At 34.7% G+C, this 13,026-nt stretch overlaps 2 protein-coding genes across 2 annotated transcripts; one reads left to right on the forward strand and one right to left on the reverse strand.

Annotated features, from left to right (window-relative positions):
• LOC117621944 (transcription factor MYB10-like) lies at window positions 1-1,006 on the forward strand. The gene is made up of 3 exons (XM_034352470.1): window positions 1-133; window positions 230-359; window positions 508-1,006. Exons 1-3 carry the CDS (start codon window positions 1-3, stop codon window positions 1,004-1,006), a joined length of 762 nt encoding a protein of 253 aa, XP_034208361.1.
• Window positions 1,007-8,256: 7,250 nt separating this feature from the next.
• Window positions 8,257-10,456, reverse strand: LOC117622352 (putative cyclin-D6-1). The gene is given in 7 exon segments (XM_034353003.1): window positions 8,257-8,688; window positions 8,690-8,890; window positions 9,000-9,130; window positions 9,241-9,442; window positions 9,523-9,618; window positions 9,834-9,914; window positions 10,074-10,456. Coding segments are annotated over 7 exon segments (990 nt in total). The 5' UTR covers window positions 10,251-10,456; the 3' UTR covers window positions 8,257-8,586.
• Between the last annotated feature and the right edge of the window lie 2,570 nt (window positions 10,457-13,026).

Raw genomic sequence — 13,026 nt, forward strand, 5'->3', positions numbered from 1 at the left:
ATGGTAAGAGCCCCCTTCTATGACAAAAGTGGACTGAAGAAAGGGGCATGGAGTCCTGAAGAAGACGACAAGTTAAGAGCCTATATTGAAGAACATGGCCATTTGAACTGGCGTTCGCTTCCCAAATTTGCCGGTGAGTAAGTTTGCAGATAATTTTCTCAATTCCAATATTGTTTTGAAACGCATAAAGCAACATATAATTGCAGCCTGGTTTTGCATATGATCACAGGTATATCTAGGTGTGGCAAAAGTTGCAGACTGAGATGGACCAACTACCTTCGACCGGGTGTAAAACGGGGAAATTACACTCAAGCAGAAGACGATTTGATCCTCAAATTGCATGAAGAATTTGGAAATAAGTATGGCCATGTATTATTAGATATATATTTCCTCTTCAGTTCATGACTTCCAAAGCTAGGTAGCTAGTGTACTTCTACAACTATAATCTATTTGAACATAAATTAAAGGGCTTATGAGTAAAGTCTTATGAATTTTTGTCCTTTGCAGATGGTCAATGATTGCTGCAAAATTACCTGGAAGAACAGACAATGAAATCAAAAATCATTGGAACACCCGCTTTAAGAATCTCACAAAGCAAAATCCAACATCATCTCAATCAGCCAAAGAGCAGCCTTGTAATCACGAGTCTTCCCCAACTGTAACTAGCCAAAACACAGAATTAGGAGCTCAAAGTGGTCCAAAATTTGATGCTTCTGTTCACCAAATTTTGGAGAGCTCTCCCTTGTCCCCCGAAACATTTTCCAGTGACTCCTCCTCCCTGAGCTCCAATCAGGCATCTGCATCTACTACTATGAGTTGGTTTAATGAATCAACCGGAGATTTTTGGTCCGAACCATTTCAATTGAATGTCCAAAGTAACTATTCAGTTAACTACTTGAGGGAGGAGGAAGTTTTATCATCACCATCCTTAACGTTTTATGATATAGGGGACAATATGGATTTGTTCTACCAGGTGATGCCAACATGGCCAGAGAATATTGATTAAATTAGGGTAACAAATGCAAATGCATAATTAGGGCTTGTGGAATAAAAATTCTCAGCACTTCAGTACAAATGTAGATCATGCAAAATTTCTTTGCCAACACTAAAAACGCTTCGAATTTTGGGCTTGTTGTTAAGCTTATCCTTCTGATCACAAATTGATAAAAATTACTTGCACTTGCACGAATAATTGTTGATTGTTCTGATGAGTGAGAAAGAAAGAGACATGGCTGCTGCTAGCTAGTCTGGTGTCTAAATAAAATATAATATATAATGCGTGGTTTTATTACTAATATCATTTGACTTTTTATTATAAAATATCTCACATCTATTGATTTATGTAAGTGATTAAGTTGGAGGCAGTATCGGTGCTGTTAGTAGTGGACCGCTCATTCATTTTTCTGAAATTTAACGTGAATTGGAGAAATAATAAAGAACAACGTTTTAGTAGATCAAGGAATAACAGACAGAAATTAGTAGATCAAACTTAGACTGTAAAATCTAGATGTGAATTTGAATGATCATGGGGACAAAAAGTAAAAGGCACATATGTATAAACTATTTCGATTGTAACTTTAACAAGCAAAACAGGCCTCTGCAGTTAATATTTGTTTACCAGCTTTTTATTTTTTTAAACACCAAGGGGAATCTAGCCTCGGATGCGAACATCTTCCTACTCTTTGTCAATAGATTGACGTATCCAGATTAGTGTGAAGAAAGGATTGCATGATGTTGATAGCATATATATTGGTGGAAAACTACATCTTTTGAGTTTTCTAGAATAAATTATTTATAATTTCTCTGCCACGTCATGAAGAATCAGAAGAAAGCAGACAGAATATGCATATGCGCTATGGTAGAAAGCTTAATTTGAACTCTCAAGCAACTTCAGAGAACTCACTGTAGATAGATGTATGGCGGGGCCTATTTGGGGTCCGTTTGCATTTGATGGCAAACTTTTTTGCTGTAACAAGAAACACGAGTGGGAACAGAGGTGTGCTTGTTTGTCAAGAAACGGATCAATTAAAGAAGAAAGCTTTCAACTATACCACCCCTCTCAGTTAGAATTTTATGCCTCTCACAGAATATAACTCACAATACATACTAAAATATTAAAAATTATATTGTCTATTCATTACAATCAGAATTGTCCTCGATAAATTTTCATATTTTATAATCGCTGCATAACAACTTTGTTGCATGTAAATTGAAAAACCCATTAAAACCAATAAAATCAAAATTTTACAAACTAAAAAAAACCATACATAGGGAGAAAACCATTAAAAATAAGAGAAAAATTAACAAATTTTAATTAAATAAATCAACCTAATTAAAACTTGATAATATAAAGTTTGAGAGAAAAACTCATTAGCGATTTTAAAAAAAAGTAATATAATGACAAACCCTTTGGGAATGGGTTTGCAACAATGAGGCGTAGTCTTGGAGGAAACTTGGGATTTAGCTGGGTAGGGCACCACGTGGTACAAAACGAACCCTAAAATTAACTGAGTACACCCTACTATAAAAGTATATATTGAATTACTGATTTACCCTAATATAAAATGACCAAAAAGGATATATGGAATTGTGAAACAAATATAATTTTAATAAGTACACCCTACTAACCATATTCAACTCTAATCAAGAGATTGCTTGTCCTATTGTGTTTTTAACGAAAGAGGTGGTGATTGCAAGAAGTTGGAATTGCAAAAAAAAGATCAACAGTTTTAGTAGAAGCATAAATCCATATTAAAAGTCAAAGATTTATAAACACTATTAAAAAAATCAAGTGGAAAATCAACTATAAAATAATGCTACAAATATTAGGGTGTACCAGGGGTATTTTTAGTAGTTTTAAAGGGTGTACTTAGTTAATTTTACATTTTAATTAAAATATTAGGGTGTACTTATATCATAGGGTGTACTCAGTAAATTTTAGGATTCATTTAGCAACACTCTAAATATATTAAGTAATTAATTAATATAGGTTATTCAATAACATCATAATACTTTTTTTTATAATAAAAACTGAGTGGAGGCATGGGACTGTACTGGTCCCAATGTGCCATAGCCCCTTACCCCTCCGTCATTTGAGTCGATCAACTATTGTTTTAACCAATGGCGGACTCAGAAATTTTTCAATAGAGGTATTATTTTTAAAAGCTAAAAGCTCAACTAAAAAAAAAAAGATAAAGAAAAAGGAAGACAACGTCGATTACTCTCCCCTATAAGTGTTTGAGGCATGTCATTTTGGCTTTTAGGTTGACAAGGACCCTTTTGCAGATAGGCTCTTCGGATTTGTTCTCGAAATTTGGGATTATAATAAGTCATTAGAGGTCTAAGTCCAGGGTCTGTAGGAAGATTAGTCAATATTTCGTCCAACTCAGTGACCTCCGATCGTTTTGGACTACTCGAATTATTCAAGGGAGGATGTGAAGTAGGTAGATTATTTGAAGGATGATTTGAACTAGCCAGATTATTTGAAGGAGGGTTGGAACTAGCCGGATTATTTGAAGGAGGGTTGGAACTGGACGGATTATTTGAAGGAGCATTTAAACTCTTTCTCTGAAAGTACCATTCCATAACTGTACAATTAAAACAAAATAAGGGTTTTATATCTCTTACTATGACTAATTGACTATAATTTACCAATTAAATAAATAAATCAATATCAAATTATCAAATTATCAAATAAATAAACAAATAAAAATTAATTATACTTCGAATAACGTGTCATGTAGGCTCTTCCTCCTCAAGTTTGCTACTGATCTTACTAATACAGAGAGCGCTAAATAAGAAAAAAATATTTAAAAAAGAATAAACAAAATTGGCGTTTGCTCAAGAAAAAAAAAATGCATTCGACTTACTTTGGATTGGCGTACTCAAGAAGGAAAAAAAAAAAAACCTAGGATTCTTGTGATGCACACACACTTTGATGAAATTTGGTGATGTTCAATTGGTCTTTTATAAAGAGAAATCCCAATCCTACTTAATTAAGAAATTCCCAAAACCCAATTGAATAAAGAGAACTCCCAATTAAAACCCAATTAATGAAGGAATTCTAGAAACCCTTTGAAAAGCCCACGAATTACAGCATCAGTTTCCCTTTTCTTTCTTTATTTTTTTCATTTAAAAACCCTAGACCAAAACGATGTCGTTTTGGCCAGGCTTTGTTAAAAAAAAACAAGCGCTGCGCTCAGAGTGGTTTGCGCATTTCATCGAACATGTGGTGTGCATCATTGGTTTAAAGCAGAGGTGCAACTCCAGCATCTCTAATGGAGTTTTTCGACGACCGAAGGTGCAGGTGCACCTCCTTGCGTCTGCACAGGTCCGCCACTAATTTTAACATTTGTTTGTACCAACTAGCTCTTAATTTAGTTAGATTTTCCTTTTTAACGTTGAAAGAGACTGAACTTCAAATTTCCCCTAACGATTGCATCAATCAACCCTTGCTTTTTTGGTAAGGTGGAATCCTACATTTGTATTTTTTATGCTTATATCGTGCTTATGTGAAAAATGATATCGTTATTCGTAGTATTTAGAAATTTATATAGACAAAATAATTAAATATAAATAGAAATCGACCTAATTATACATTATCACTAAAAATGCAAACAAAAATCTAGATCCCCAAAGGAAACCATTATTTTTATCATTTATCGTCAATGAAGTTTGAGTTTATACTCTCCTCTAAACAGAAAATTAGTTGAATAAGAATCTAAATGGTTGTTATTGTAGACGTAAGTTGGAATTAAAATCACTAAAAATAACAACAAAAATTATATGTTACAATATGGAAGTAAATTCATTTTATATTTAGTAACATTAACCCCATGTAATGGTATGATGGACACACCAAAAATTTTACAAAATACCAGGCAAATAAAAAATTTGGATCTTGCAATGTCACATCCCGGGACCGGCTCCATTTTAGCACGATATTGTCCGCTTTGGGCCACCCTCTCTGCCCTCACGACTTTGTTTCTGGGAACTCACGAGCAACTTCTCAGTAGGTCACCCATCTTGGGATTGCTCTAGCCCCAACTCGCTTAACTTTGGAATTCCCATGACTCCAAAGCCAGTGAGATCCCAAAAGGCCTCGTACTAGATGGAGGCGGGCATGTACATATAAGACACATCACTCTCTCTCCGTTGGTCAATGTGAAATGTTACATGCAAGGGCTTGTAACTTAAATTATAAAGAGTATTTTATTGATGAAATGGGGGGATCAACCACAAAAACAAAAACTAAACAGTAGAAATAATACGAGTTCTATGAACTCTTAAGAATATTTACCTTTGCATCTGAAGTTGTATATTTAATTCTCCCTTCTTCAAAAATAGAGTCGTATTAAACCCGACTGACCATTTCCTTTTGTATGGTGGATTGAGCAAGAGAAAGCCCATCACAGAAACAGGCTCTGCTTCAATTGTTTAAAGACCAGACTCACATTTCACATTCGATGGTTTTTTGGGAAAAAATAATGGATAATGGGGCTATGTTTTTTGTTTTTGGTCCAACCATTAATTGATCCCATATATATATATATATGTATATCATTCTACGCATCTGTGTTGATTGTACAAATAATTGAACAAATGACCCTTGCAAACACCAACATAATTGGCAAAATCACATTGCTTTCACTGTTTAATATTCATACCCACCTAACCTGACCTTGCAATATTGATTACTGATGCAGACACTAAATTAAGCATCCATGACTTTTGTGGAGTGCTAATAACAGTTCTCTCGTATCCAAATAATTGTAGCTAGTAACTGGTCACAAGCAAAACACAAGGCAAAATTGAAAGCCACTAGGGGGTCTTCTTCCCTGCATTAGCAAATGCCTATGACCATTAAAGGAGAGACAATGCGCCACCTTCGCTGTCATGGCAAGTATTGTACTACGTGGCATGCATTGAGTTTTAAAAGCTTTCTCTGGTTTCTGCTGCTGTTACATTTAAACCTAGAGGAGGAACGAGACAATGAGGCAAGGCAACCCTCACATTAATGAAGTTTGGATGCTCATCATTGTGACTTTTATACAGTAATGACTCATAAGAGACCTCTCGGTCTCCATGTGACTCTGCGCCTGCAGGGGAGGGGATCCACAACTTCAATTGTCACTCTGTATTTTTACAGAGAAAAAGAAAACAAAGAACCCAGAAATTAAAACAACTCAGAAAATCAACAGAAGCTTCTTCTTCTCTCCACCAATAAAAACACTTCTGTTCTTCAACTTCTTATGGTATTTATTTCCCGTGTGTGTTTTTTAGTTGGCAAAGGGAATTGGCTAGTCAGACAATTTTATAAGCCTTGGTCCTACAAGAATAATAATGCTTTCTTTAACTAGTTTAGCTCCAATTTTTATAGCTTCACTATGTTAGGAGACTGTTTGACTCCTTCCTGTAAGGAGATACTTCTTCTTTTTTCGAATTAGTTTGACACATATACTAAAATAATTTATCAAAAATATAAAAAGAAAAACTTATAGGCAGAAATATAGGAATTTCTACTTATATAGGACGGAGGGAAGTATTTTCCATATAGGAATTTAAAAAAACTTGAGCATGCTTATAAACTACAACATAGTTGGTAAAGTATAAGCAATCTGCCAACAACTAAACAACATTTGCCATCATGCATCTGCCAAAATTGCCAAATTAATAACCAGGAAACAGGGATTAATCCTTGTGGAAATTAACCAGCAATTTTTCCTCTGTGTTAATTATGCCATTATCTCCACCTCTATGAATTTGACAATGAGTGGCTCACAGTCAAAATGCAAATTCCCAAGGTAGGCAAAGAAAATTGTTCTGCTGCAATGGTCCATGGACCAGAGGATGATATCAGAACAGAACAGCCCCAGTACTCTCTCTGTCCTAAAACACTGCAATTACCACCTCTACCCACTTCTCTTCCAAATCAAAACTCAAAACAGAATTTTAAAGAAGTACTTCTATTATTCTATATAAATCTTTTTATTATATTGATAGAATATAAAATATCAATTCACCAATGAGTTTGAATTGTTCAAAAATGGTCCTTTGATCTATGGAGAACAGGTCAGATGGCCAACTACTTAATGTCAGAACTCACCACACCGCCTTCATATTTAATCATTCATTCGAACTTAAAAGGGTTCATAATTAAGTTTCGTAGAGGAAAGTCCGTAAAAAATACGATTAGATCACTCAAAACAAACCATATTTTTCAACGGGTCTAGTCTAATGAAAAAATACTTTGATTTACAGTCCAGAAGTTTCATATTCGAAATCCCACGGTATCATAGTTGTGTGTGTTGTGTGTAAGAAATCTCCTTACCTGTAATTTAGACTATTATTTATATATAAACAAAACAAAACAAAAACTAGATTTACATTTTGTCTCTTCAAGTAAACATGACTTTGGTTATAAAATTATTTTATTTTATGTCGCAGCATTTCACATGTTTCGTTATCCAAATTAGTATTGCATTACAAATCAGGTAAACCATCATATTATAAAATAATAATATTAAATTAATAAGAGTAGCAATTTTCTTTTGATATTAACAAATCCAAGAAAGAGACTGCTTCCTCTGGGTCTTTTTTTTTTTTTTTTTCTTTTGTTCTTATCTTCCTTTGGTCTAATGCCACTATGCTCCTTGCTTAAACAATGATTACGCTTCGTTTGTGTCATAAATCTGGTATCTTAGTCTATAATTAATTAGGGGTAATTCATAAATTTGTATTATTATTTGTATTTTGTGGTTGATGTGGTGAGTGAGCCATTTTTATTCTTGGGTGCATATTGGATACATCCGTCCCAGTGGTCCCAATTTCCTCTGTGCAGTTGCCATCATCTTCCAGGTACAGAAACAGAGATCTCCGAAGTTGGGCCAGATAGATATCTTTGATTAGGAAATCTCATCAGTGGTGGGGGGACCATCGGACGGCTCACATGATTTGATTTATTTTAACTGAAACTAATGATGCTTCAATAACTTCATAATCTCAGAGCAGAAAGAAAAACATACACTCAGAAAGAAACAGAGAATTTTTGCGGCTGTCCAAATTTATTGGTAACTGTTTAAGCAAGGAAAGAACCCATCAATTTCTTCTTCCAAAGTCACACTGTGACAGGGGTAAAAGAGTAATTTTTCCAAACTTTTTTCCCGCTCTGGCTGCAAGCAAGATACAGAATTGAGTTTGTCTGGTTATTATTTCTCCTTCAGAAACTAACAAAGCTAAAAACCAACACATACAGAATTGAAAAACCAAAAAATTCAATTCAAAGTTTATTTATTATGTCTTCTTGTCTTTGTTTGGTTCCTAAAGAAAACAAAAAGAAGATGGCTTTAAAAAAATACAAGAGAGAACAATTCCTTTTAATTTCTTCTCCTACCAAAGAAAATGTAACTGACAGTGTTAGGTTTGGTTTGGTTTGGTCCATCCATGATCCATGAGAGAAAAACTTCTTCTGCTTCTTTCTCTCTCTCTCCCATCAGTTTTTTTTTTTTTCCCTTCTTTTCTTTCTCTATTCGTTTTCTTGACCATTTTCTCTTTTTTTATTGGGGCAGCTACAAGCTAGTGTCACTCTCAACGAGACCACTGAAGTGATAAGCTGTGGAAATAGCTAAGATTGGTCTCAGCAGTTTTGGATCTGAGAAATTTGGACCCTGTGATCTTTACAATATTCACTAATTTTTCTCCTCTTCATGTCCCTCTCCAATCTTAAGGGGGTCATGCCGGTGACAGTAGTCGTTCCACTTTCTGCAGAGCTTGAAAAATTATGGTCTAGCACATTGGCTGCTGTCACTGAGCTAGACACCATCTCTAACACTGAATCAAACCCATCAGCCACAATGTCCTGCATTGCACTGTAGCATTGCAACATGTTTTCCTGCAGAAAAGAAAAAGGAAAAAAAACATAATTATTAGTTGACATGTAAAGATGCATACTTTCATACAACAATGATCAAGATTGTGTTTATTAAAGAATGGTCTTTTACCTTATTGACATATGAACAGTTGGAGAGTGCTTTTTTAAAGCAGGGGCATTGCATAGGGAATAATTCATGCGAAGCAGAGAGAAGTGCAGAGGCAGCAATTATTGATGGCTTAAACCCCAAAAACTCAACATCTGCAAACAACAGAAGGTTTTGGTAACACTGTTCATCAAGGTGGAAAATTTAATTTCTGAACAGAAACTGAATTAAATTTCCAAGCGAAGTTTTTATCTTATGGAAGTACCCTTTTGAGATTTGAAGATGATTTGGGCGGCTCTGGCTTTGAGAGCCTGCAGCAATGGTGGGTCTTCTAGTTTGAACAGAGAATTGAAAAATGAAATGAAAGAGAAGGGCGTGATGGATCGCATTCTCCATTTTAGAGCTCCCAAAATCAGCACTTCCATCCTTTGGATCGTTTGCGTGTCGAAAATGATGCGTCCATCACCCTATACATACCAAAACACTCATCAAATCTAAGACCATGAATGAAAAAGTACACAAAATTAATAAAAATGTTTAGTTTTACCTGAACATCAGCAAGAGAGAAATCTGCTTTCTTCATCTTGGCAGCTAAAGAAACGCAGGAGATAGCAAGAAGCTTGATGAGCCATGGCTTTGGTTGCTGTTATACCAAGCATCATTTTAAATCTCATAAAAAAGACTTGAACCCAGAAACAATTTCTAATGTGCCATTTTTGTTGGCATTTGGAAAGAACCATCCATTCTTTTAGAACCCAAATTGTTAAAGTAATACAGTTTTTGTTTTCAAAAGCAAGAAAAATGCTTCCAAATTGTTAATCTTTTAAGAAGCAAACACCATGGTGTGAGTTTCTTTACCAGCATTCCTTGGCAGGACAAGAACCGGTCAAGATAATTGACAGCAAGGTACTGCAAAAGGTTATCATAGTTACAACAAAGCTGCAACGACAACATAGATTAAAACAAGTTCAGAAGTCAGAAGAAACACAAAGTGAAAGGAAAATAAAGTGAGCAAAAACAGTTTCTGGGTTCTTGAATTGGCAAACAAGAGCAAATTGAACGGTTTTTTTATATCTCATTTCTCATGAGAATTAGTACCTGTGAGATGGAAGCTATGGCTTCCCTTCGAATGGAGATGTCAAATTCTCTAGCTTGAACGGTTTGAAAGTAAATCTCTGATGGCATGTGATCAGATTCAAGGGAAAACATAGAAGTGAGTGTATCAGAGTGGATGTCATGGGAGATTGTAAGTGGGTTTTCAAGGTCGAACTCCATGGATGAGTCTGGTTAAGTTTTCAGCGAGTCTGAGGACAGAGCAAGAAAGACATTGTTGAAAGCAAAGCAAAGCAAATGGTAAGATTTAAAAAAAAAAGCAGAGAATTTGGTGGTGTTTTTTTGTTTTCTGAAAAGAAAAGGGTATGTATTCTGCAGTGAGTGTGGGTAAGATTTGGACTTCACTCCTTTACAGCTCTCTCTATGACTCTCACTCTATCTTCTTATAGTGTTTTTGCAATTTGCATTGATATATGGTAATGCTATTGGGAAAGAAAAATTGGGATGAGAGGGTTTTGATCAGATGGGTTGCAGCTCAAAGGAGTTTTGAGTGGACCTCACACCACAAGATTGGTTGGTTTGGATTGGATTGGATTGGAGTAAAAACTTGGGGTTTTTTTTTATTTCTAATTTATTGGTCTTAGACGTTTTGCTATTTGAGCCAATCCACCCTTCCAACCACGTTAATGTATTTTAAAATAGGGCTTCTAAGATCTAAGTTAAGAACGATTAGTTGTCATTGAGTTTAGTCCTCGCATTTTTTATTTTAGATGTAGATCCTTTAACGTTTCTTATGTTTAACAATCTGTTAATGGTAATACTGTTAATTTCTTATGTACATATATAAAAATGAAATACGAACATTGAAATCTAATTTAGTATTTTTTATGGAATGCACAATAAGGTATATTATTTATACAATAACGTCACAACTAGGAAATGTATGTGCACATATAAATCAAGGGAGAAAATCGTAAGATTAAAAATCGCTCATGATTTTCTTCCTTGATATGTGTATGATTTGGCCTTAGGGTTTAGGGTTTAGAGAAAATCCTTAAAAATCGCTCATGACTATTTAATCGAGGAAATCTAAACATTGAAAAAACCCTTAACATAGGTCTAGAAATAAAATATTGTTTCAACTTCTTCATCTACTCTTCCCACCCTCTTCTTCCATGTATTTCATTAGCACAGTTGTAGAGGATTGTGTTTAAATTTACCCATATTGATAGACAGAGAGGCAACTAGGAAGTAGGAAGAATAATATTTATAAGATTTCTATCTCCTCATAGGTCGTCGAAATGAAAAACCAAGGATAAATTAGTCAACCAAGGAAACAACCAAGGAGGTTTGAAACGTTGCCGCTTTACACCAAACTATGTAACCACTCCAGTTGTGAAAGTCTTTATTAAGATGGGGATGGATGGATGGATCCCCAAACACAAAGTCACAAATAATATAATTCAGTCTTTTCATGGCTATGGCAGAGTGACAGCTCGAGCATATGTCCCAAATTGAATGAGTCTCCATTCTTTCTTACAAGTAGAAAAAGACTAATAAAAGGACAAATTATATACACACTCTCCCACCGCTGAGAATGTATATAATTAAATTATAATCATGGTGGGGTTTGATTCAATTGAAGTCAATGGCCCATATGTCATAACTAGTTCAACTAACAAGATATCATAATTGATTATTATCTGATAACATAATGTTCAATCATATGTGTATGTGCGCAATCTGATTATAAATGGGTGCGTCTTGTAACTTGTAACTTGTAAGTGCTACTTTCCTTGCAGCTTAGCAATTAAGTTTTGTCCAATAATACTCAAATAAGGTATCATAAGTAACTGAACGTGATAGTCCTCTTTCTTCTAAAAAATATTCTTAGAGACTTTTTCACTTTGACGGGGGAAGAAGCCTTTGTTTTTTCCCCTTCTTTTCACCTCTTCCCTTCCTCCTTTCACCTATTCTCCTATTTTCAGAGACAAAGGTTTTCCATATTTGTCTTAGTTTTGTTATGATTTTCATCCAATCATTATAGGCGGCTACGGCTTAGTATCGGATCTTCACCTGCATTTCGGCGTCGGATCTCCACCACTATCTTTTTTGCAATTTCTTTATGTTTGGAATAAGTTGCAGAGACTCTTTGGGTTCTCTGTGTAGTTTTCACCTCTCCTTTTGTGAGAGTTTTTCATCTCTCCTTTGTGAGAGTTTTATTTGTATTGTTATAGTTTGGTTTTTTCAAGCTTTATCTCTTTTTTATTATTCTAAGTTTGCAATCTTAGTTGGAATGCCTATGCCAGAGTTTCTTCGATCCTGCCTAATCGTTAGTGGAGACACACTATATTGTCTTAATTTTGATATTAGACCGCACCGTTATTGTAATGGCTCTTTTGTGGCTAGTTTGTATTTGCTATTTGTGGCTAGTGACTTTTTTGACTGAATTATGAATGTAATAATAGAATTTCTCAACAACAACAAAAAAAGAGTAAATGAACATGCTTAATAGGTACGACCCAATTAAGAGGCACATTATGGTAAGTACCAACCATACACATGCACCAATAGTAGTTATACATGCATTCAAATTATAGCCATTAATGATTCCACAAATTATAGTCCTTAATTAAAATAACAATTTTGAGATACTTTGCTAATCGTTTTGAAATTAATTTGATAAACAAGTACATAAAGGATGTATATGCATTTGCAGCTAAAAAAATTGTCAACAGGGTCTAACCCAGTGAAAAAGGCTTGACTTGCATATCAAAGGTTTAAGGTTCGAAACCCCATGACATCATAATTTTATGTGTGTGAGAAAAATCCTCATTACCTCTAGTTTAGACTATAACTTGTATTAAAATATACGTGCAATTAACATTAATGCACACATATATTGACATTACACATGCATGTCAATAATCGTGCATGCTTTATATTTGTTATACCAAATAAATAAATAATTAGTATAATTAGGCCTTGGCTGGGGTGA

The sequence above is a fragment of the Prunus dulcis genome, chromosome 3 (genome assembly GCF_902201215.1).
Source record: "Prunus dulcis chromosome 3, ALMONDv2, whole genome shotgun sequence".
In the NCBI taxonomy this organism is placed as follows: Eukaryota; Viridiplantae; Streptophyta; class Magnoliopsida; order Rosales; family Rosaceae; genus Prunus; species Prunus dulcis.